Below are 26,773 nucleotides of genomic sequence, written 5' to 3'. Positions count from 1 at the left end.
GATTTATGTCAATGGTTGATATATAGAGTACTGAAGGATAAACTTGGCTAGGTAGAGAGAGTAGGTTGAGGTTCTTAATATATGATCGAAGAACTTGGCTTTAAACTAAAAAGGAAATGTACAAATTTATGTTTTGGTCATAACAAACCATCCATTCACTGGCGGGCTTCCCTCTCAGAATTTTTAGAGATGGGAAAATTCTAAACCAAATATAGAATCCACTCGAGTTTCATGGTTCTAATGTTAGAAAAAAAAAATTCACGCTTTCAAGTGTCTGATTATATAGCTCTGAAAAAGACCATATTCTAGTTGAAGAGGTTAAGGTTTTGAATTGAACTCTCATGAGCTCTGGTCAACCAATAATTCTCTTACACCTTAAAGCAAGTATTCAGTGACTTGAAGATAAATCAGAACTGCATGCGCTACACCCCTCTCCTGCCCTCTCCCATAACCTTCCAATAGGAAAAAGAAGAAAATTATAGTCAGGAGGGATTTCCATTTGCCAAGCCCCAAACATCAGCAATGGCAACCCATTCCAGTACTCTTGCCTGGCAAATACCATGGACAGAGGGGCCTGGTAGGCTGCAGTCCATGGGGTCGCTGGGAGTGGGACACGACTGAGTGACTTCACTTTCACTTTCATGCATTGGAGAAGGAAATAGCAACCCACTCCAGTGTTCTTGCCTGGAGAATCCCAGGGACGGGGGAGCGTGGTGGGCTGCCATCTCTGGGGTCACACAGAGTCGGACACGACTGAAGCGACTTAGCAGCAGCAGCAAACATTAGCAAGACAGAGTTGCTGAAGACATTTTGTGAAATACCAAATACCATTTGTTCTCACAGCCTCCAGGGAATGCACTACTTAAAACCACTCCAGGTGTGGAACGATAAAAATGTCTCCAACAATTCGATTATGCTGAATCCAACTCTTGGGTGTCATTCACATCTCGAAGAACAGGGTACCCAATAAAGAGAGAAGGACATGTAAACCCCTCAATTTCAGCCTCTGCCTGAGCGTGCAGCCCTGTGTGGGTTCAGAGTTCTGAGGGTGAAGAGAAGGTCATCTTTGCCTAGCCTACTGGGTAAATTCTAAACAAATGATCAACAAATTCAATCTACTATTTTGTAGCACAGAGCCAAGCTTTCCACCATTCCCAAAGCTAGAGTGTCCCAATTAGCATATCTCATTAGTAAATCTTCCTGTGTTTGACACAAAGTGAGTATGACAAGCAGAAAAAAAATAATCCATGACTACTATTTTTGTTCAGGATTCTTTAGTTGATAAACATAAGAACTGCTTAATTTCCAGTCCCTGCTTGCCCATAACTTTGGTCATGAGTATCAGAGATTTGGCTAATCTGAAATGAGAACACAGATCTCTCTACTCTCTGCTATGAATGGCAGAGTTAAAACTACCCTCTTTGAGTTGAGAATACTTAGTAACATACTGGATGAGACAATAAAAATGGAAAAACCTAGAAATATGTACATCCAAGTGAAAATCACTTCTCAAAATGATCATCTTGGTAAGCAACTCATTTACTTTCTTTATCTTCAGAAAAAGTTCACAAAGAAAATTTGAAATGCAATTCCATCATACTGTAGTTATTCTTTGTTTTTTTCTGACCCAAAGCAGCAATACTCAGTTTGACTGTTTTCAAAAATAACGCCGACAAGATGAATATTACTATAGTAATAATAATCTCCTTGATGTGCTAAAAGCTCTGAAGACAATCCCTGGGAAAAAACTCTGCAACTGTTTCGAACAACAGCACCATATTAGAATGGGCCCGACCCCTCTAAAAGTGAATGCTTTCAAGGGGGTGACATTTATTTGACTACAGAGCTGTGATACACTAGCTCACAACTCAGACACAGGACACTTCAGTCATCCTTCATCGACGTCATCATTCATTGAGTTGGAAGGGACGATACAGTTCAGTTGATAAGGCTGAGATTAGGCTTTGAATGGAGAGCGATTGCCTGCCAGCCAATGTCACCACCATTTCTGCTACCTGAGGTCCTTCTTGAAGATGAAAATTATCTTGGCATCGTAAGTGTTGCATGCACCAGGAAAAGTAAAAAATTATCTAACACATTGGAAGATGCTTGTCAGTTTGTCCATTAGCACCCTTTGGGGTGCTTGTGTCCTGGGGAGCCGGGGTGCTTGGGTCCTGGGGACCCAGAGTGGAGGCCAAGTGGTCAGAAATGTGGTGGACAGTTGTTGACATGAGCAATGGAGGTGGAAACAGGACAGAGGATGCTGGAGGTGGCAGGAAGTCTCCCAAAGAAGGGCCGATGGGGCACCAAAGAGCTATACTTCCTGTTGCACATTGTTTATTTTGGTTAAGATTCGTGATGCTCATTCTCAGGAAGGTCAAAGGTCACACAGATATTGTTTGATTTCTTTCTTTAACAACTCTGAAGGTAATTCAAGATGAGACTTTATTACCCCCTAAACTTAATTTACTATGTAGATTATGTAAATATGGATCAGTATTATAAGAAATATTTCTTTTGAGAATCTCACAATGATGTACAAACTCATTTCCAAGCAAATCCTACTTGTGAGTGGTACAGCCTCATGGCTGAAAGTACAGCCTTCAAAGTAGACCATTAGCGTCATGCCTCCGCTACTTGTTATCTGTGTAACTTTGGAAAACTTACTTAACTTCTCTGAGCTTCAACTGCCTCATTTGTAACATGAGAATAATGGTAATTACTTTATATGAGTAAAATGAGATACCAGTAAGGGAGACAGAAGTCATGTCAGTTATAAGTAGTCAATAAATCATGACTCAGTAATATCTCATTATTTATTATTTCCACTTTTACAGTCAGAAGTCCAGGCCCAGGAAATGTAAATCGCTACCCACTCACCACAGTGCTAGACAGAACTAAGGTTAGTTCTCTTTTATTCCTCTAGTACTGCTTATGTTAAAATCTGAGACTTACTCCAAGGGATCTCCAGCATAAAAGTAATGCTTGTTAAAAATATTTTGATATCATATAAGGCCTTTTCCATGATAAGCACAGTAATAGCCAACTTTATTCTAGATGCTGGCCTGAGAAAGATATCACTTATTCTCCCCAAATCCTAGGATATACATTATCACCCTCATTTACAGGTGAGAAAACTAAGGCTTACAGGGGTTCACTAGTTTGCTTGAGGTTCATACAGCTAGAATATCTGAGTAAGAATTTAAACCCAGATTCAGTCACAGCAAAATGGCTATACATAATATTAGAAAGTAACTCCACGATACTGTTTGTTTTCAAATGATCCCAAAATTACCCATGTTAAAAATGGAACTTTGTAAAATATACACAGCACTCTACTCCAAGCCCATTCTTCACAATCTACGATAGAAAAAGACACTTTGCAGGTGGTTAAGAATTGAGAGCTTTACGTGGGACACAGCTCTTGAATCCTGGTTGGGTCTGGTTTTCTCCTGGCGTATATCTAGGGCGAAGGTTAGCTTGGCCACGGTCTGTGCTGCTGGTAGCATTCTTTTTTGGGCAGCAGCCACACAAACTACTCAAGGAATGTGACTGGAATTAGGCTCTGTGCCGTCACACTGTCCTGACATATTGTTTTGACATGTCACATGCTGTCTTTGTGCTTGGACACTAACAGAGACCTGTCAAATTACATGCACAAAGCAACATTCAGTCTCCCTTCCTGCCTTCCTGCCTGCCTTCCTCCCTTCACTTATTCCAGGAAGGAGTTTTTTCTTTTCAAATTCCCTGGGGAGCAGCTCTGATTCACCAGTGTGTGCTCTGGAGACAGAGCTATCTCCTCATACGATTCCTGTTTGGGGCAGAATAAGACCTCCGCTTTATGTTAACTGCAGGATATAAGGTAACCACAGATTTTTTTTTTTTTTTCCTGTTTGTAGTCATGACAATTTCACCCTTTCACACTTAACTCACACATGACTTTCTCCAGGAATCTTCCCTGATGTCCCCTGCTCAGTAAATACCCAGCCTTCGTGCTCCATATCATTATCCTTTCCACTCAGTTTTAAAATGATTGTTTTTAAAGCCTGTCGCCCTCTCCAGACTGAACTTGCAGACAGAGAACACGTCTTACTTGAGGTGGTTACTCAAGCCTTATGCTCGAGCGTGGAGTCACAGCAGGATCTACTATGATGGGCTGGACATTAAGACATTTCAGTGGGTTGGTGTGGGTGGACATCTGCCATTCAACACTCTTAATATCACGTCTGGCCTTACTTCACTACTCAGCATAATCGCAACATCATGCACATGGCAGGTACTTGGAACGTGCATGTAACTTAGTGACTGATTTATCGACTGAACGAATAGGCACCAGGCATGGGCATTATCAGAAGATTACTGACAACCGGACATGCCACTAAAGGCTCTGATCCTCAGGCAACACTCTTAACAAGCAAGAGCAGACCTCAGAGACAGTGCTGCTCTACAAGGAAGATGCTCTTGCCTCTGGACGCCTCAAGGGAACCCTCAGGAGGTCTTCAGAGGCATCTGTCAGGACCACTGCTGTCTTTGGGGTCTTGATTCTGTCCTGACACAAGCACGATGGTAACCAGAGAGTGGTGACTGAGCTCCATGGTATCTGGGGACTCTGGGTGGGGAGGAGCGGGGCCCTTACCTGTCTGTGCTGCTGGGAGACTTGGTACCCCAGTCCCGTGATAGGCTGACTCTGCATCTTCTGCAGGAGGATCTTTTGCTGCAGTGGTAACGGGCCCCTCAGCAAGGGCTGGTTCGAGAGAGGCTGGGTGGGTTGGGCCGCTGGCTGCTGCGCTTGCGGCTGCTGCTGCTGCTGCGGCTGCGGCTGCTGCTGCTGCTGCTGCTGTGGTTGCTGCTGTTGTTGTGGCTGCGGCTGCTGCTGTGGCTGAACCGTGATGGAGCTCTGCTGTGGCTGTTGCTGGGTGTAATGCAAGAGTGAAGGCTTGCTCTGGGAAGGCAACACGGAAGGCATCTGCTGGTTGGCTTGATCCGAGTTAAAATGGAACAAAGGCTTGGTGCTGCCATGCCGGGGCTCCATGGCTGGGTGTGGGTTGTTCAGAAAGCTCCGGCTGAGGTCCTGCGGCTTGGGCTGCAGGAGCACATCCAGCGGCCCTCCCTGGGCCGAGGGGCTGGCCTTGTACAGGTAGTTCGCCATGACCTTTGACTGGTTGCCGCCACCCGCGACCCCCGGCATGGGGGTGCTCTGGGGGCTGAACGGCTGCTGGCCGAAAGAGGGGCTAGGGATTTTCTCCTGCCCGAAGGGGCCTGGGGAGGGCCCTGCCGAGGAGGGCAAGGCTGGCCAGCTGGTGGGCTGGTGCTGCTGCTGTTGCTGGTGCATCCGGACATGCTGCTGCCGGTTGGCAGCAATCTGTTTGAGCTGCTGGGCGTGGGACACTTCCTGCCAGCTGGGCAGGGCCCGGGCTGCTCCAGAGGCTGGCGGGGGCTGTGCCTGGCTCTGGGGGACCGAAGGGATCGGGGATGAAGTGGAGAGGCCTGAGCTGGCCATGGAGAATGGGGGCCCCGCGGATGAGGGCCTCAACTGCGGGGAGCCTGAAGAGCCCTGGGTCAGGCCAGGGGAGTATTCGCTTTTGATCACCGTCTTCTCCAGGGGCAAGGACGGCCGGGGAGTGCTCCTCTGGCTCTGCTGACCCAGGTCGATGTTAAAGGGGTCATCCTGCTTTATGGTGGCATTGATCATGTTCTCCAGCTCCAGGTCACTCATGGGAGGCACAGATATGTTGGTCAGTTCATTAAACAGCTCCTGCAGCTCAGGATCCATCAGCTGCTCCCCAGGATCGTCTCCGTACCTGTTAGAGAAAATATTCTCCTGGGTCACTTGGCCATCCACGTGCTTGCTGCAAGAGAGCGTCTCTCCAGGTTCCTTCTTCACTTCCTTTAAACCCATGTTGAACAGACCATTTCCAGGAGAGTGTGTAGGAGGGGGCGGCAGCGCAGCAGTCTTTCTCAGGGGTGCTTGGCTCATGGGCAAGGTCCCCGACATCATCTGACTTTGCCCATTATTTACTGGGAGGCCCCCTGGTCCTGCAGCGAGATTTTCGCCGACACGGATTCTTTTGATATCAAGGAACGAGTTGTCGACGAAGCCATTGGGCCTCTTGCTGTTGGCAGGAGACAGGTTAACGATCTGTTTTCTTTTCAAGGAACCCTGGAGCTGAAAGACAGATGGGGAATAGAAAAAAAAAACAGAGCATGAGATATTAATCCAAATATGCGTGTAGTCAAAGAAGAGAGAATATTTGAATGTTCTTTCATTTACACGTGTGCAGGAGGAATTCAAAAAAGAAAAGCACAAATGCAGCCCAGTTTGGAAGATAAGGAAACTTAACAGTAGCACAGACAGGACAAAATGTTTCTGGAGGAGCAGGTCAATGAAGGGTGGGAGGTCACCGAGGTTTCCATGATTGGTACCCTGGTCAGTGGATGAAGAATCCATCACACGTCATCGGGAGTTATTGATAATACCTATGGTTAATCACCAGAGTGGTGCTGTTTTCTACAAGAGGCCAAACTATTCCACATGCATGCACACACAACCCACATGGACACAGGCCACTGGACTGAGCATAATTTTGACCAAGATGGGAAACAGCGCAGAGTCTAAAGCTAAGACCCAATTTCTAGTTTCTTTTGCACAGATTCAATCCCTTTACCACTCTTATCCTCTAAGTGAGTAGGCAGAATGTTTGCCTTGTCTAAGGAGACATTCCCTCTGTTTCACTATTTTTCTTCCTGTGATTCTGCAGCTTTGCATTCAAGCCCCTGTAGCAACACTGTGTGGGTGCATAGAATCTATGGTATTATCACTTATCGTCTGAGACCCTGTAAGCACAGATTTTCCTGGGGATTCATTTTTCATGTGGCCTGTCTCTAGGACTTTTAGCTAAAACCGAGGTGTAGAGAGGCAGTACTACATGATGGTTAAGTACTCAGTCTCTGGAACTAGTTAAGGTGAGCTCAGATTCCAATCTGTCACTGAGTGCTAAGTGATTCTGGCTCTTGACTTCTCCAAGCCTCAATTTCCTTACCTGGAAAATGGGCACAATAGCACTTAACTCATAGAAAGTCATGAGACACTGGCTATCTAATTTTACATATGGTATTGTATATGTTTCAACACTACTCTCTCCATTCGTCCTACCCTCTCCTCCCCACTCTGTCCTCAAGCTTGTACAGGGAACTCAAACCCAGTGCTCTGTGACAACCCAGAGGGGTGGGATGGGGTGGGAGGTGGGAGGGAGGTTCACAAGAGAGGGAACATACGTATACCTATAGCTGATTCAAATTGGTGTATGGCAGAAACTAACACAATAGTGCAAAGCAATTATCCTCCAATTTAAAATAAATAAATTAAAAAAAAAAAACCAAAACAATTACAAAAAAAGAAAGACATGAGATATGCAAACATTTAGCACAGGGCTTACCAAAATAAGAACTCAATAAAGTAAGTATATTTTATAAAAAATATGGCTTATTATATTCTCAAAGAGGAGCATCTCTCTAAACAGCAACAAAATATTAAAGGACTTCAGTCACTCATTCAGTGATTAGAGTGTATTCCATTAACTTCAGAGATTGTATACAGAGAACCATACAGTCACATCAATAAATTAATAAGAAACATAAAATATACACTGTTGATCTTGAGATGCTTGTTGCTTTGCCTCTAAAGTGGGAGACTATATGTAGAAAAATGTGGCTTTCCCATTGCAGTTGAACCATTTCAATTATTTACGTATGCTCAGGATAACCGGAAATTACCTGAGGCAGAAGGACATTTCCCAGATTCAAAATTCTGTCACTTCTCCCATCCTCCCTTTTCTCTTACCATCACTCCCCCACCTTCCTGAAGATTTCCAGGTAACTTAATTAGAAAGTGAAATTAATATAGCTGAGCACCTATTACTTTGGCCACCTGATGCAAAGAGCTGACTCATTTGAAAAGGCCCCAGTGCTGGGAAAGATTGAAGATGGGAGGAGAAGGGGATGACAGAGGATGAGATGGTTGGATGGTATCACTTACTGGATGGACATGAATCTGAGTAAACTCCAGGAGCTGGTGATGGACTGGGAGGCCTGGCGTGCTGCAGTCCATGGGGTCGCAGAGTTGGACATGACTGAGCGATTGAACTGAACTGAACTGGGTATTTCTAAAGCGTGTGTCATTTCCACTATTTGATGCTGGAGTCAGCTTGTTTAGGGGTAGGATTTGCCTTGCGTAAGAGGGAGGGGCCAGTGAGTACATAGACATCCTGAATTTCTGGTCACATGATGAGGAACCAGAGAATGGCAGGGATACAGTCTAGGGCTGAATGTGAATAATATGTTTCTTGTCATGTAGTCAATAATACCTGTTTCATTAATCCATTACCTGTGGTTTTGCCCCTCATAAGTGTATATAGTTACAGTGGATGTACCATGTTGGTATAACCAGTGTTTACTTTTTACCATTGCTAATGAGTAATCAGGAAAAGGAACCTGACCCAAGCTGGGCTAATCATTCCTTCCAGGAAGATTTTGAAATTGGAGAAAGTGAAACTAGGCTCTTTTTGGGTGGCTGCATGGTCATTTATGGGCTTCCCTGATGGCTCAAATGGTAAAGAAACTGCCTGCAGTATGGGAGACCCAGGTTCGATCCCTGGGTTGGGAAGATCCCCTGGAGGAGGAAATGGTAACCCACTCCAGTATTCTTGTCTAGAGAATTCCATGGACAGAGGAGCCTGGCAGGCTACAGTTCATGGGGTCACAAAGAGTTGAACATGGCTGAGCAACTAACACTCTTAACACACAGTCATTCATAAAACTGTGTGAAGTGTTGTACCATTAAACCAACCAGAGCCACAGAGGAAGAAAGTCTGTAGAAAGAGAATGATGTAGAGAGAAAGGACACAAACTTTGAGAGCATCTGAGGGCCTGGTTTCAAGGCTACCTCTACCACTCTCCTTGTTTTCCTTGATACACTGTGGAATCTTTATAATAAAGTCTCCTTTCTCCTTAAGCTAACATGAGTTGGGCTTCTGTTACTTTCAGCCAAGAGCCCGAACTAATAAGTCCCATGAGATCTAACATTTGGTGATGAGCACTTTGCAACAAAGGGTAGGATGCTCTTTGTGCCTGGTTGTGGAGCTTTTATTTTCCCCATCTTTGCTGTCTCTTCATGTTTCCCTGACTCCCATGGTCATCTCTCCCCGATCGAGGCCAACATTATCACAGAACACTGTCAGTCATCAGTATATTTGGCGCCCACTGAAAGTGGTCACTGTCCCACGGGGGTCAGAAAGAGCACACACCGCAGAGTCAGCCACACTGCCTCAAAAGTGGCCATGCTGATTATTTCAGCATAAGTTACGTTTTGAAGGTTTTTTTTTTTTTCCACATTGAGTAAAGAACAAACAAAGGAAAACATTCTTTTTCCAGGTTTGGGTTATTGCCTTTGATTTATTTTCCACTGCTTTGAAAAAACCTGTTCTTCCAGATTCTCCTACTGCTCAGGCCACTCCCTGGGCAGCTCAGTACATACCCTGGGAAGCAGCTCCAGCACTTTCTCTAAGTTACCAGGATTGGAGAGGCAGTGATAGAACTAGTGGTGGTAGTAGCAGCAGTAGTAGTAATAATAACAACAACAATAAAGTCATTTATTGAGGGCTGGTGTGCCTGGGCTTAGCATATTAATTACGCTAAATTAAATCTCATTTCATTCTCACAAACAACTCTAAGAATCCTTGCAATGACAACTCTATAAGGTTCATACTGTTTCTACCCTCTCCCCTCCCTTTTATTGGTGACCCAGTTGAGGTTGGGAAACTGAATAACTCTTCAGTTCAGTTCAGTTCAGTCACTTAGTCATGTCCGACTCTTTGCGACCCCAAGAATCACAGTATGCCAGGCCTCCCTGTCCATCACCAACTCCTGGGGTTCACTCAAACTCACGTCCATTGAGTCGGTGATGCCATCCAGCCATCTCATCCTCTGTTGTCCCCTTCTCCTGCTCCCAATCCCTCCCAGAATCAGAGTCTTTTCCAATGAGTCAACTCTTTGCATAAGGTGGCCAAACTACTAGAGTTTTAGCTTTAGCATCATTCCTTCCGAAGAACACCCAGGACTGATCTCCTTTAGAATGGACTGGTTGGATCTCCTTGCAATCCAAGGGACTCTCAAGAGTCTTCTCCAACACCAAAGTTCAAAAGCATCAATTCTTTGGTGCTCAGCTTTCTTCACAGTCCAACTCTCACATCCATACATGATTACTGGAAAAACCATAGCCTTGACTAGATGGACCTTTGTTAGGGTCACACAAATACTAAGCAATAAAGCCTAGAATCAAACCAAGCATTCCCATCATAGAGCCTGTGCCAGGTAGTAACTGGCATCCAGGCCCTGAAGAGGGAAGCGGTGCTCACACACAGGTATTGAGGACACTTGCCCAGGGTCTAGTCTTGATTCTGGCATTAATTTGTTTTGCTATTGTAGGTAGCAAATTTTCTCTTCTATGGACTGTAGTTCCCTCCTTTATAAATAAGGTTATCTTTGAGAATGCTTTCTCAACTGAACCCAGAAAATAACAGACACGGAGGGAGTTAGAATTGTTTTTTTAGGCACATGCAACATGGTGTAAGGTCTCCACCAAGCGCAGCTGGATGGATGACTTAAGCTGGGGAACAGAAGTCCTCCCCAGTGACATGTAGAAGACATCTCCATGGATAAAGAGATTCCACTAGGAGGTCATCAGGCATGACCCTTAACCAAGAGAATTGGGAGATAGTCTATGTCCTGCCTTGTAGAAGCTTCTCATCACAGTTATATCATCAAGGCCCAATGAATGCATAGAGGTGGAGGCACAATACAATCTCAGAGATTCTCAAAGTTCAGTCTTTGCTCTGAAGTATTTTCTTTTCTGGACTAAAATGCCTCTATCAGATATCTGGGTTGGAGTCTCAAAAAGTTCTGTCACAAAACGCAAATATTCTAGAAGGAGTAGAGAAGGAGCACAGAGTCATATCATGAATACCTCAGTGAGAAATAGTTTGTTAGAAAAATTCAGTGCAGCCTCACCAGGCCAGGAACAGTCCTAAGGGAATGAGACTCAATCAGAGGAGTGAAGACATGGGTTTATATTGAGACAGATGGTGGCTGGACTAAGGAACTTGGGAGCTCCAACAGTGTAGACCTTCAAGGTGGCTGGGAAGACGGGAGCGGGGAGGTAGAGGCAGGGTATATCCTGAAGGCCAGAGAGGCCAGACAATTTTCAGAAAGCAGTTACCAGCATTGAGAAGGTAGAGGAAAGAAGTTCCAAAACAAATCTGTCAGTCAGGATGATGCACCCCTTAAACTGGGTAGGTTCAAGGCCAAGGGACGACAATAGTCTTAGGGACCCATGAAAATAATTTACGATGGAAGACAAACTGAACTTTTAGGTTGAGGAAATGCTTTAATACATAATACGTTGTGTTCTCTTAAGTCGTGTTCGACTCTTTGAGACCCCATGAACTGCAACCTGCCAGGCTCCTCTGGAATTCTCCAGGCAAGACTACTGGAGTGGGATGCCATGCCCTCCTCTGGGGGTCTTCCTGAGCCAGGGATTAAACCCAGGTCTCTTGCATCTTCTGCACTGGCAGGCGGGTTTTTTACCACTCTACCACCTGGGAAGCCTTAGTAATATCTTTATCTTGATGGTAACACAGTTATAAAATATCATTTTTTAAATTTTTATAAGGAAGAAGGGGCCTTCGAAAGCAAGACTGTCCAAGGTCCCCCAGAGGCACTCCCCTGAGAACTACCACATTCTGAATGTTTATTTCAAGACAGGTGCTCTTCAAGCAAGAGTTGTGTAGAGTCCCAAGTAATCGTCTCCCAGCTTTCTGCACATGTGTTCTGATCTTCGTCTTAGAAGTGAAGAAATGGCTGCTCCTAACTTTAAGATCACGTAGTGAATAATATGGAGGCGGGTGGCCAACCTGGTCTGGTTCCAAATTCCTCCTCCTTAATCAGTAACCAGACTGCTCGCTTTCCTTTCGGCCTTTCATTCGCCACATGCCAACCTTGTTCTCAATGCTGGGCATGCAGAGAGCCAGGACAAACGGGTGATAGAACGGAGACGCATGGCAGGCACAGGGCACGGGTAAGGGCATTTGGGGCTCAGAGGGATGGACGCGATGGAGAATGGTGTCGTCACTGGTTGGAGGTTGACAGTGAAAGCTCAGAACATTGCCCTCAAGGCTCCAACAGAAGTAAGGGAAGAGACAAAGGGTCACTTGGTCAGTCAGAAAGATTCACTGAGCATGCAGAGAGGGTTCTGAACCATCCCCTATCCGGTGACCTCTGGCAAGAGAGAAAATATGCAGATGACGAAGCTTGTGGCAGCATGTAAAGGCATAGAGCGAACGCTACATTCCAACGTTTATATTTTTCTAGGTGGACTGAGAGGCACTTTTTTGTTTTGCACAATAAACCTGTACCCCAAAATTACCATGTTTGATGTGTGAGATGATGCATACAATCTTCCCCTTTCACTAGCCATCTGAGGAAGGGACTTCTTTTGGAAAGGATTTCAATGCAGCAAGTCTTGTCTGGTTTGCATGCAGGACTCACCCTATTTCCCTTTGCTGAGATCCAGTAGCCTGTTCCCCTTCACTCTCATCCTTGAACACCTCGATGCTACTTGAGGCCTGAGGTCTCTACTGGGCCTGCCTGCCTGAGACACAGTGGCCTGCCTGCCCTGAGGGCTTCGGACGGAGGTGCCGAGAAGTGAATGGCCAAGAAAAATCCAGCGGTGGAATGGGGGCTGCAGGCCCCTGATAAACTCGCCTTTTTGAACAGCTGTGTTCTACTCTTTCAAAGGACTCGAAACATAAACTTCCTGGAGGGATTTAAGAATGCCATGATTGCACAATCCTCGGGTTTCTGTTTCTTTCCCTACCCCCATCCCTTTCCACAAAATAAATGCATTCTTTGTCTTCTGTGCTGCCCTGGAAACAAGGAATATGCTACACAAAGGTAACAATTCAGTCCATAGGTCACTTTTTTTTTTCCTTAAGTAGATTTCTGTCTTTCTCAACAAGAAATAAATGTGAGAACTACATTTACCACTGCCTAGGTATCTTAAGTGGGTATCTTGGTCCCATCACCGGTAAACTTTGCTCAGGCCATTTTACTCATGGCTGATGAGAGATAGGGTTGAGGGTAGATAACATGAGAAGGGGGCTTCCCTCATAGCCTAGTTGGTAAAGAATCTGCCCGCAATTCGTGAGACCCAGGTTTGGTTCCTGGGTTGGGAAGATCTGGAGAAGGAAATGGCAAGCCACTCCAGTATTCTTGCCTGGAAAACGCCATGGACAGAGAAGCCTGGTGGGCTACAGTCCATGGGGTCGCAAGAGTTGGACACGACTTAGCGACTAAACCACCACCAACAACTTGAGGAGACCAACCTTCACCCCAGTAATTTATGACTCTTGATTTGATTCTTGAAGCAAAAATGTTTGAGATCCTGAAACAGTCAGTTCCAGCTCATCCCAGTACTTGAAGGTAAGATTGATTCTTCCCTGGCTCTCCTGCCCCTACAAAAACGAGATAGGGTATTAAAGCCTTCTGCTGAAGACATCAAAAAGCTTCTAGTTCTCATCTGGATGTTGAAGAACTTTCAGCTTCTCCTTTAGTGCTTCCCTGTATTGCGAGGTATTGTTTTTACGTCTGCATAGTAATTAGATCTGTCCAGCTCCATTTCAAGCTCTTTGAGTGCAGACACTGTGTCTTACGGCTTCCCAGGTGGCACCCATGATGAAGAACCTGGCTGTCAATGCAGGAGATCTAAGAGACATGGGTTCTATCCCTGGGTTGGGAAGATTCCCCTGGAGGTGGGCATGACAACCCACCCCAGTATCCCTGCCTGGAGAATCCCATTGACAGAGGAGCCTGACAGCCCACAGAACCTACAGGGGCGCAGAGTCGGACACGACTGAAGTGACTCAGCACGCATGCACACATTTGACTGGTTCCTTTTAGTCCTAACCACAGTGCTGGGCATATCACAGGTGTTCAAAGAGTAGTTTGCTGGATGATCTCAGTGCTTGGGAAGTTGGACCCTTCTAACTGCTGAGCAGTAAAACAATGGTAAAAAGGCTGTGGTAATTATTTTATTAACCAATTCACAAGCAGTTTAGTGGTTCCACTAGAGTTGTGCTTTAGTGATCACTTTCCTCTGAACCCTGAAGTCCAGGAATAAGAAGCCCTGAGAACCAGAACCGTGTTATCATCCACATAAAACATATGTGAAGGGGCGTGTGAAGCTTCATGATGGATTCCACGGGGTGCTGAGCCTCCGGAATGGATGCCAAAGCTGGCATGTAATTCTTGACTCCTTCTTGACCCCATGCCCCATGTGAATGAAACCAGTGCTGCTCAAAGAAGTGGGCCATACTTCCTATACGATTTTCAGGAATTTCCATTTTTACTCCTTCAGAATAAAGCTTTTTTTTTTTTTTTTTTGGTGGGGTGGAAGGTGTCAGAAAAGGCATGTTAGATCTATATGGAAAAGTTATTTCGTAACTTTGTTCCCTTAGGTCTGGACTCTGAGAAATGTGACTACTTAAGTCAATAAAACAGTTTTGTTTCTTTTTAATGAGACCAAAGATAAACTTTTTTGTAGATACCAGAGAAGTGCAAATTCAGGATCTTTGTAGAGAAAACAAGTCAACACAGTGTGCTTCTAAAGACCGTGAATGCCAAAGTGTCCCACATGCAAAACTTCATGAATGCTTCTCCCTCCCTTTGTATTGTCATGGCTACTTATAAAAGAGTAACCAGAAGGGCTGGAAGTTTCCTCAGAAACACACTCCTCATTACAGGGCAGAGGAAAGGTGTTTCATTATGGCATTTTTCAGTGTGCACACTTCTATCCCTTGTCCTTGGAGAATGTTCTAAGTTTATCATCAACTCATAAAACATTCACAGAGGGAAGAGGGATGAGAAATAGGTTCTCTGAGGCAACTCAGAGATGTAGACGTCTTGTTTTTTCTTTAATTGAAATATAGTTGATTTACAATGCTGCATTGTAAAACAATGCATTTACGATGCTGCATGGAGAAGGAAATGGCAACCCACTCCAGTATTCTTGCCTGGAAAATCCCATGGATGGAAGAGCCTGGTAGGCTACAATCCATGGGGTCGCAAAGAGTCCGGACACGACTGAGCGACTATCACTTATCACAATGCTGCATTAGTTTCAGGTGTACAGCAAAGTGATTCGATTATACATACATGTGTATCTATTTTTTTTGCAGATCATTTTCCATTATGGGTTATTGCAAGATGCTGAATGTTGTTTCCTGTGCTATACAGTAGATCTTTGTTATTTACCTCTTTTATATTCAGCATTGTGTATATGTTAATTCCAAACTCCTAATTTATCCCTTTCCTCTTTCCTTTTGGTAGGCATGAATTTATTTTCTATGTCTGTGAGTTTATTTCTGCTTTGTAAATAAGTTTATTTGTATTATTTTTTTCAGATTCCACATATAAGTGATATTTCAGACATCCTGTTTTATCTAGGTGAATAGGAGGCTGTGGGATCTCAAAAGAGGATGAATTCAGCTGCTAGTGAGCCTGGGATATGAAGGCTGCTCCCCTCTTATTCACTGAGCGTGAACCAGGCACTTCCCTCACTGTAGGATGGGAGTTTAGGACGATCAAGGACCTTGTAAGAAAGCACCAGCAGTGCTCCCAGCTCAGGACAACACTCCATCACTGGTGGCTCTTTTCCAGGAGAAAAGACAGAACTTGAGTCTGAGCCTGTGAGATGCTTCCTGCTGTCCTGACTGTTACATGCCAGGCATATGCTAGATAAAGGCAAACTGAAGGCAACAAGATCTTTTCCTTATGTGTAAAACAGCATTTGTTTACTCATCCATTCAACAGATATTTACTTAGCATTCAACATCTATTTACAAGCAGATGTTCTGTGAGACTATGAGTGTCTTAGGGTTGTTGTTTAGAGCACAAAGAGCCTGCAAAATTGGTCTTGGAACACAGTGCTCAATAAATGTGAGAGCTGATAAAACAAACAAACAAACGAAAAGGCAGGTCCTAGTCTGTCTGGAAATAAAACGGAAAGTAACAGTGCAATGTGATGGTTGCTCTGCAGAGGGGAGCATGGAATTACAGCTGTGGAGGGGAGTGGCCTTTGCTTGGAGGGATAGGAAGGAGTCCCTCTTCCTTTCAAGGAAATGTCCCCACGATATGCAAATAACTGACGACATTCTGCTACACTGCTAGTGATGGTGTTAATAAAACTTGTTGTCTAGCAAGAGGGGAATGTTGAAATTAGAAAGTTCAAGGTAGAAGTATTCTGCCATAAAGAAGGCTGAGAGCTGAAGAATTGTTACTTTTGAACCGTGGTATTGGAGAAGACTCTTGAGAGTCCTTTGGACAGCAAGGAGATCAAACCAAAGGAGATGAACTTTGAATATTCTTTGGAAGTCCTGACAGTTAAGCTAAAGCTCCAATACTTTGGCCACCTGATGAGAAGAATGACTCGTTGGAAAAGACCCTGATGATGGGGAAGATTGAAGGTGGGAGGAGAAGGGGACGACAGAAGATGAGATGGTTGGATATCATCATCGACTCGATGAACATGAGTTTGAGCAAGCTCCAGGAGACAGTGAAGGACAGGGAAGCAGTTCATGGGGTTGCAAAGAGTCGGACACGACTGAGCGACTGAACAATGAATTCTACCATGTTGTCTACTAGCTTAACCAGTGTCACTCCAGATCCACTCAGCGGTAACCAGTGTGACTGGTGACTATCTCCTTGGTCATCCTGACTAGCTGCTACAGTTGTCACAGAGCAGGGCCTTGCGGGGCCACCTTTCAGAGATGGACCCTATGTGTTTGACAGAAAATGAACAGAAGGGTCTATAAAAGCCTGAAAAACCCAACCACTTTGTGCATGAAACACTAATCATGACTCATTTTTTGCCCAAAATATATCGAAGCAAAAACCAAAGCAAATGTTTTATCAAAATGTTGACAGTACTCTGGAAATCTCTAAATGTCCTCTTCAGCAGAATGTACAATGTATTAAGTACCATCAATCAAGAGGCTACTCTCTTCCTTGGCTGGAGGGCCCAGTCTGGAAGCTTTCACTCTAAGGGACCGAGATCAAGGTCAGTGCATCTCTCCTGTGAGGCCCCCCATTCTGGTCTCCCTCATGTTCTTTCTTCCTGCTTTAATGATTTTAGCACGATCTGTCTAATATTGTCTTTGGTCACTGATTCAGGTCTGCTTGTCTTTCCACTTCCTGGTGACTCCAAGAAGTCCATGGAAGAGAGAGCGTTTGTCCATCTCATGTGCTCACACAAGCTCAGTCCAGCACTAGCACCAACTTGCTGGTGGATGATTTGACTTACTGGGCAGCCAGCGGTCTGGGAACACTCGATGAGCCAGTTTACAGGACAGCCATGAGTCTCTGCCATTGGCTGTGAGCCACGCTCCCTTCATAAACTATAGGACCGATTCTTGGCGGCTCTCCGTCCAATGGCGGGGCCGCCGGGCGCTGGGCCGAGAAGTACTGGAGTGAGAGGACAGGCACGGGTGTTCTCAGAGCATGCTCTTCTTTCCTTATGCTGGTGGCAACTGGACTCATTCCAGAACCCTGGCCGGTTCATCAGGAACACCCCCCAGGTGGCAGAGAGCGTGCCCTCATACCATCCCAGAGCTGTCGGTCGATTCATTATTTGGGGGTTTAAACCTGGATACTGGAAAGCTCTCCCCTTTTGTAAAATAATAATAATAAAACCCTCAGTGACTTCTAATTCCTGGCGGCATTTCTCTCTCATCCTCAGTGGTTTGTCTGACTTTCGTAGCTACTAAGCTTCCCTATTCCCCTCAGTCTCCTTGTCTTCAACCATGGTTTTCCTCCTTCCCTGGGGCCCCCTCTGCTTTAGGCACTGGGAGGTACCAAGTGTTTGTTAACCACATGCTGAGAATCTGACCCAACATTTTGCCTCTCCCCACATAACTGCCTCTATCCCCCACATGAATGCCACGATCCCAGTGTGCTCTCACAGCGACGAGGCGGATGTCCCTCTCACGCCTAAGCTCCAGCCATATTGCTTTCTAACAATTTCCCCAAACATAAAAGGCGACTTCAGCTTCAGGTCTTAAGTGTGTAATGCTCTGGAACTCTCCACTCTCTCTACCCCTCCCCATTCTTCCCATAGCTAGCTCCTTCTTTTTCTCCAGTGTGACCCCAGCAGAGGTTTTCCATGACCACTGACCTAAAATACACCCTCAGGGTTCTCTTCCTTCTCAACTTCTTGACTGTCCCCTCTATAGTGCTTATTGCAATTCTGGAAGACTTGTGCTCATTTGGTTCCATTTTTAAAGTCCATCTCCCATGGTATAATGAGCCCCAGAGAGGGAGGCTTGGTGCCTTGGCATCACTATACTTCATGTCTGTCTTGTTGACCACTGAACTTCATGTCTGTCTTGTTGACCACTGAACTTCATCTCTAGTGTAATGCAAACCAACAGGAGATAAAAAAAAATTTTGTTTAAGTGAAAATGTCTAGAAGGAAACACTTCAAGATTCTGAAGTACTGGTTGGCAGGATGATGATTTTTGTTTCCCACTTTCTCACGTGTCTGTGTCTCCTAATTTTTCTACATACAGCATATATATTACCTATGGAATTAGGATTGAAGTGAACATGTTATTCAGGAGGCTGCCCTTGCTAAATAACCACCCTTAACGAGCACTTGGTAGGGCGCTTGTTTCTGACGGCAGGACATCCCTTCTCCCTGGGCCCCAAGCAGACTGGATCAGGGTGGACGTTTGATTCAAGCTAAAGCACGTTAATGATTATTTTAGTAATCAGAAGTTGAAACAAGACCTTCTCAACAGTCTGTGCACGTGAAATGGGGGAGGCGGAGTGCTGCCCGTACTGGAATCATTCTCAGTTGTGGACGATGAGCGGAAGAGAAAGCAAGTCTATGGAGATGGGAGAATTGAGACTGATGCCCGGGATAGTCAGGATGAGATACCATGCAGAAAGAGAGGAGGAGGGGGAAGAAGAGGGGGAGAGACAGACAGACGAGATTCCTGAAGCTTTCCAATTCCTGGTTCTAGCCCTTTGGGAGACTTGGTTGTATTTCCCATAATTGAGACACCCTGTAACCTTCCAATAAATCTCCCCCCAACCACACACCTCCACCTTGTCTTCCCCCTTTTGATACTTTAGGGGCCTTCTGTTACTGACAACAAATGATTCTCAACTAAAATAAAGATGTAATAAAGCCAATAGTTATGTTCCAGTTAGAGTTTTCATAAGGTAAATGCACTTTTTGTTTTTGATTGATTAAAATTGAAAAGCTGAGCAGAGGCTAAATGCACACATTTACTTTGGTTTCTCTTTCAACTTTCCCCGTGTGGTCATTAACCCAGCTCTTCCACAGCCTTTATGAAAGGAGAGCATTATGAATTAAGAATGAGGGCGGCTGTCCTATGACAACAGCATTCTAACAGGGTTCCCATTGTCTGCACAGAGCTCGACAGGGCCTAACCCAGGGGAGGTCCAGAGATGATATCTCCACCAATTCTCCCTTCAGTGCACAAGAACATCCTGAACATAAGACTTCCATCTGAATCATGTTTAGACAACCCAGGTCTGCAACGTGTTAACTGGTTTGGATGCGATCACCTGGAGACCGAGGTGGGAGGGATGAGCAGACCTTTTAAGAGGTCCCTGCAATTTCAGGCTCATCTTTAACTCCATTACAAAGGAATGTTAAGCAGCATTTAGAAGGTAGTTTGGCAAAGTACCTGAAAGCACCTAACAGCTCCTTTGATGTTCTTGGCATTGAGGTCATCATTCTTTTGAAACTTTTGAAGAAATATTTTTTTTATAGCAACTGTATCTAAGTTCAATGCAGGGTGTTGATGTGTGTTTTCTCTGGTCTAATGTTAACCCGAGTAACTATGAACCATACAGAGAGATGTTCCTTTAGGGAGACCTCAGCTTTCACTCCAGCCTATGTTTATTTTCACATCAAAGACACATCTAAGGGGAAACTGCTTAACTGGCTCTATGAAACATGAAGAGGTTTGCAGAGATATTTGGTTATAATTGAGAAAAAAAAAAAAACACCTAAAACCTACACTTCAGATAATTTAAGCCTTTCATGCCCGGAAATGAGAATGCATAATGGAAGATAGAAAACTTCCTTTGCTTTCCAGGAAGGTCTGAATGCAGATTTTTTTTTTTTTCAAGCAGGAATTAAAATCCCAGTATTTGCCATACATTCATAGGAAATGATTGTTGATGATTTAAATGACATGAAATGAGGGACAATAAAGCCTTTATAGTGTTTGCAGTTTAACTGCTCTTTGAAGCAATGTCCTATAGCAACACAATGGCCTCACTTTGATCTAACCTGCTCAGCCCAGTAATTACATGACTGAGATGAATTCTCCACCTGACAGGTTCCAATCCTTCATGTGTGGCCATATTCTTTGAAGAGGGAAAATAAACCCACCTAGATTGGAAAATAAAACTTTAAACAAGTCAAAATTGGGACTCAACAGTAATTCCCTGTGTCAGAGCAGTAGGCTAGGCAGAAAGCTAATGAGAACCTCTGTTTCCCAGGATAGGCTTACATTCTTCTTGAAACTTATCTTTAAGCCAAAATATGTCACGCTTCCTTTCTGTGAATTCATTTCATGATAAATCAACACTCATCATTCTTAAAATAAATGACAGCAGAATGTACTAACCTGGGCCTTGAGTTGACTGCTAACTGACTGCTCCCTGATGGAAAAAAAAAAACAACAACAACCTGTCCACCCCATTATGAATGGCCATGGGATAAATCAGACAAGTAAAAGATTTCATTTTGCACCATTCTGCTAAGAAAACTGTTTACTGTCTTACTTGAGTCTGCTTAAAATATTAAAAGCACAGTTTTAACTCAGAAAGCTCCTAATCCTCCAAAATATTGCTACTGTTTATTTCATTTGCCTTTTAGATACAACCCAGGACAGATTTAAACCGGGAAAGCTCACCAACTGTAACCTTGTAAATTGCTTTTAATCCAGGATGTCAGCAGGATTGATGCCTCTGGGACTTGAGCCCCTATCCCCAAACATACATTTCTTCTCTGTACCTGGCTCACGATTAATATCTTGTATCCACTAGTTGGATTTCTAGAGGATAAAATACTTCCTTATACATGACTGGTTCTCTGCATTTGTCATCTCTCCCCATATGCCATTTCAATCTCAAAGAGGATCTTTCTTTTCAACCAGTTTATTTCTTTCACTGTCCTCAAATCCCAGATCAAAATGCACCCCTTCTCAGAGCCTAACTGCAATCACTGCTCTACTATTTTGGTCTCCAGCAAACTACTTATCCATGATTTGTTTTCTTTGTGTTTTTAAGGCTTCTGGTTTATAACTATTATTATATCTTTCTCAGTGGCCCCAGAAAGATTGTAAACACTGTTTTCTGTCTTCTAATGTCTTTTGAGGCAATAATACATTGTGGTGGTTAAGAGTCCAAGCTTTGACCTCAGAGATCTGGATTTAGGTCCTGTCTCTGTCAGATCCCCTGGAGGAGTAAATGGCAACCTACTCCGGTATTCTTGCCTGGAGAGTTCCATGGACAGAGGAGCCTGGCAACCTACAGTCCATGGGGTCGCAAAGAGTCAGACAACTGAGAAACTAACACACACTAACACTTATGTCCTCTATGAGATAGTTTAAATAGCTTAATTAACCTCTCTGAGCCTCAATTTCCTTCTCTGTATAATGGGTATAATAGTTCTAACTCAGTAGTTATGTGTGTGTCCGACTCTTTGCACCCCATGGAATGTAGCTCTCCAGGCTCCTCTGTCCATGGAATTCTCCAGGCAAGAATACTGGAGTGGATTGCCATTCCCTGCTCCAGGGGATCTTCCCAACCCAGGGATCAAACCTGGGTCTCCTGCATTACAGGCAGATTCTTTACTGTCTGAGCCATCAGGGAAGCCCAGCTCAGTTATAGTGAGCCCAGCTCACTAGTTATAGTGAGTCTCAAATGAGATAATATCTGTAAACTCTGAATTCAAAATGTGACAAATAATTAAGTTTTAATAAATATCAGCTATTATTCTCATCTAGTCTTCTGGGTCTCAACAAAATCTGGATGAGTGTTCAGCACACAGCAAAAAAGAGGAGGAGCCAACAGTATTCACCAAGTGACCACTCAGTAGAAAGTACTTTTCATATATCATCTCACTGAATTCCAGCTTCCTGACTTGCTATTACTGTGACCATGGGCAAGTCACTTAACTTCTATACCTCAATTTTCTCATCTGTAAAAGGTATATATAAAAATGATACTTGTAAAGGTGATGCAAAGGTTAAATAAATTCATGTAGAGTGCTTAAAACAGCCCTGACACGCAGAAAATGACTGATAATACCCGCTGTTCTTATCATTACTATTAAATCCTTACTATCTTGAGAAGAGATATAAGGAAACTAATTTTATAGATGAGAAAAATGAGGCCACAAAAATTTAAGCCACTTGGCCAAGCTAATAACTGAACCAGATTTGCCTGACTGTGAAAATCCATGCTGTTTATGAAATGCATTCACTGGAGAAAATTTCCATTTCACGCTACGGAGTTATTCTAGGGAAGCACTAGAGGTACAATGAGGTCCTCAGGTAACTGTCCATTGTAGGTAAGGCTAAGAATGAGGCAGGCCTGCAAGGTGGGTGAAAGGTAAGGCCACTGAGATGCAGGAGATGACCTCCCTGGCTTGCACAGCATGCAGAGAAAGATGAGCTTAATTGTGGACCTCATGCATAGGCATCAAAGGGCTAAGCAGGGGAGTGACATGATCTGTAAGGTATTTTAGAAAAAATACTCTACTAATCAAATATTTGTGAGTGGATTGGAGAAAGGAGAGCTTAAGCCAGCAGACCAGTGAGAATGTCTCAGCTCTCAGTAAGGGATGGTGAGAACTAGACCTGAGGTAAGATGGTGGCAGTATAAATGGAGGTGATGGGAAAGAACTTAGGAACCGGAAACCAAGTGAACTTTGTGAGTAATTCCATGTGAGATATGTGGGAGATATGAAAAGACAGAAATGTGACAGACAGAAAGGCCAAATCTAGATTCCTGGATTAGTGACTGAGTAGATGATGGGGTCATGTGTGAGAAAAAGACTATAGGGAGAGGAGTACATTTCACGATGGGGATGGAGTGTTAGTTGCTTAGCCGTATCTCTTTGCGACCACATGGGCTATAGCCCACCAGGCTCCTCTGTTCATAGGATTCTCCAGGCAAGAATACTGGAGTGGGTTGCCGTGTCCTTCTCCAGGGTTCATGATGGAGGTGGGAGGCAAATAATAGGCCTAAGTTGGCACATGTTGGATTAGATATGTTGTAGGTCACGTGAGTGGAGATATCTCCTTACTGATTAGATATTTGGGTCTGTAGATCAGGAGCAATCCTTTGGCTGCCTACAGAGTTTGGGTTGAAATGCATCTAAGCATCAGTCAAAGGAATGAACAAGGTTGTGAGTTCAAACAGAGTTTGGAGTGAGAAGAGAAGAGAGATGGGAATGGAGCTCTGGGGAACACCAAAACTTAAGGATAGAGTGGTTTTGAGGAATCAGGTAGAGGAGATGAAGAGTTGAAGGAAGAAAGGAGCTTTACAGAGGGAGGGAGCAACCTCACCCAATGATGCAGGGTCATGTGGAATAAAAGCAGAGCTGTGGGAGGATATGCATACTTACGGCTGATTCATGCTGATGTATGGCAGAAACCAACACAACATGCGTGCATGCTAAGTCGCTCAATTGTGTTCCACTCTTTGTGACCCTATGGACTATAGCCCACCAGGCTTCTCCATTCATGGAGGAGGCATGAATACTGGAGTGGGTGGCCAGGACCCCCTCCAGGGGATCTTCCCAACTCAAGGATCGAAACAGCAGCTCATATGTCTCCTGCACCGGCAGGCGAGTTCTTTACCACTAGTGCCATCTGGGAAGCCCAACCATCACAATATTGTAAAGTAATTATCCTCCTATTGAAAATAAAACAAACAGAAAAACAATCAGAGTTGTACTCACAGCGTCTGACATTTGATGGTGGTTGGGCTAAGAGTCAAATCACAAGGGGCTGAAGACAGACTTGGAAGTCACAGAAGGAAGCAAAATGGGTACATTATTTTTCCTAAAAGCTTCACTGAAAGGAGAGACAGGATAGCAGCGAGAGGGAGTTACCAGCCTCATCAGTTTTTACATCTTTCACAGCAGTCCGTACAATAGTTTGTAAGGATGCAGTTAGACATTTTTGAAGGGATGATTCTGTCAACTTGCCGAGCCCCTTTGTCTCATTCATTTTCTTCCATGTTTTCTCCTCTTCTCTATTAAGGGAGGTAGTGAGGTTGAGTCTCCTTGTTCAAATACTAGATAGAGTTCTCCTGTTTTTCCACGAGTAGTTAAACAGATTGCAAGCACTAGGAAATTCTATATGCATTTGAAATCAGCCAAGAAATAAGAGAAGTCAGGCCCCAAGAATGATAGGTATCACTGAGAAAACAGAAGTGCTGTATCCAAGTACCCTTTTCCTTGGGCTTCGTGTCCAAATAAATGAATATATAGGAAAATCCTGTTTGAGGGACAACAACAAAAAACTTCCCAAAGGAAGATGGATAGCATTGGGTGGCTTCAGTGAAAATTTCAGTAGCATTGATTTGGAGGAAATCTAAGGATACTAAGTACAAAAATGGAAGTGTTAGTTGCTCAGTTGTGTCTGACTCTTGTGACCCCCGTGGACAGTAGCCCACCAGGTTCCTCTGTCCATGGAATTCTCCAGGCAAGAATACTGGCGTGGCCATTCCCTTTTCCAGGGAATCTGCCCAACTCTGGAATCAAACCCTGGTCTCCTGAATTGCAGGCAGATTCTTTACCATCTGAGTCACAAGGGGAGCCAAGGATACTAGAAGCCTATTTAAAATGGAATCCTACTTGATCTTGATAACTGATGATAGTGCAAAGCATTGGGATTGGGTCTAATCGCTTGTTAAATTAAGGTCACATATGGGAATTGCTTTTGCCCAGATAGTTTCTTGCTACAGCACAAGAAGGATCTAATGAAGTTTGATCTTTGGATGCCTATCACCATGTATTACCAAGCCTATCATTTTCTCCATCAAAGAAAACACAGTTAGAGAAGAGGGAGAAGACGAGAGAGAGAACAATCCAACAACCTCAATCCATCTAGGCATCAGTTCAGACTATTCTCTGTTATCTGTGTTCACTGAACAAGCACACATCATTTCATTTCTTGCTTTGGCTTCTCATCATATTTTTAAACTTTCAATATCATTTAGTAACATTCTTTCTTCCTCCAGGATATCTCATGTCACAGGTGCCTTTTTCTTTCTCTTTATTACTTTTGGCAGTAGAAAGAGATTTTTTTTTTCTTCCTGTCTCCCACTGACCTTTGCCTATTCCTAGCAAATTCATTGCTGGCTGGCAAGAGCTAACACGGTCATACGTAGATGCAATTTATCTTTGCACACAGTTGGTCTGCGTGCATGTGTCTGAGAAGTGTGCTCCTATTGTTTGACTCCTTTTAACTCCACTCAGATCTCTCTAATCACAGTTTGGAATTCACCTGAATTTCCCTGCTGTGAGAGCTGAAAACGCTGACATCAAGTTGCCAGGACCACCACAGCTCTGAAAAGGAAATAGCCCTTCTTTATTGGTGGGACCCGTTAAAAGATATGAATGGGCGGTTTTTTAAGTAAGATGTTGCATACACATGACCTTGAGGTGCTTGACAGTAACACTGGCCCACATGTTGGCCATCTCCTCCATAATTAAAGAAATGCTTTGGAAAAGAACGGAGCTGTTTGATTTTCACACTGAATCATTATTCTGGGAATTCAGAGCCCACAGCTTGCTGTGTGTAATCCAATGCATAGAAAAGCTTCATACAAATCTTTTCATGGGGTTGAGAGAGTCTTAGACATTCTAGCTTCATTCTTCTCTGAGGAAGAAATTTTAATTTCTTATGATTTATGTGTCCATTTTCAAGTTCAGTTGTTTTTTTTTTTTCCCCTCAAAAAAAGTTGCTATAGCAACAACCACCCATCACAGGTTCTTCCTTGAGTACTGATAAAGGCTGCCTGTTAACAACAAGCAGATCCCCATGCCACATGGAAGGTCAGGGAGAAACATAAGCGTGTCAGATGGAAAAGATAAACTAGATGTGAAAATAAACAATTTTTTGAAATGGCAATGGATGCGCCCACTGATTAGATGGGGCACCCCATACAGATGAAGGTGGTTTCTCTACAACAACCACCAAGCCACCATTTACATGGTGACCAGGCCTGAAGGCCCTTGAGGGAGGTGATAAAGAGGAAATGGGACTCAGGCCACTGCTGAAGAGAGTCGGAGCTCTGGCTTCATGCTTGTGGCGTGCCGGATGACCTGAAGGAACATCCATCTTGAGAGAGCGGGCTTGGGCCTGCTGCTCTGTGGTCCTGGGGTGACGGCAGGGTTCTTTCTAAGAACCGGGCTACATCTCCTCCCCTCTTGTAGGGGCAGCTGAATTGGCACAGACAGAACAGACTTGTGGTTGCCAAGGGGGCAGGGGAATAGGGGAGAATGGGGTGGGAATTTGGGGTTAGCAGATGCAAAGTAGTACATATAGAATGGATAAACAGCGAGGCCCCACAGTACAGCATAGGGAGCTATATTCAATATCCTGTG

General features: G+C 44.2%; 1 protein-coding gene across 1 annotated transcript in view; it reads right to left on the bottom strand.

Moving 5' to 3' along the window:
* MAML2 (mastermind like transcriptional coactivator 2) overlaps positions 1-26,773 on the bottom strand; it is a 409,143-nt gene that overhangs the window by 131,275 nt on the left and 251,095 nt on the right. Inside the window, exon 3 of the mRNA XM_040257878.1 lies at positions 4,637-6,166. Within this exon, the coding sequence (XP_040113812.1) occupies positions 4,637-6,166 (1,530 nt within the window). The remainder of the gene's footprint in view (positions 1-4,636; positions 6,167-26,773) is intronic.

The sequence above is a fragment of the Oryx dammah genome, unplaced genomic scaffold (genome assembly GCF_014754425.2).
Source record: "Oryx dammah isolate SB20612 unplaced genomic scaffold, SCBI_Odam_1.1 HiC_scaffold_17, whole genome shotgun sequence".
In the NCBI taxonomy this organism is placed as follows: Eukaryota; Metazoa; Chordata; class Mammalia; order Artiodactyla; family Bovidae; genus Oryx; species Oryx dammah.
This window is presented reverse-complemented; position numbering and strand designations above follow the sequence as displayed.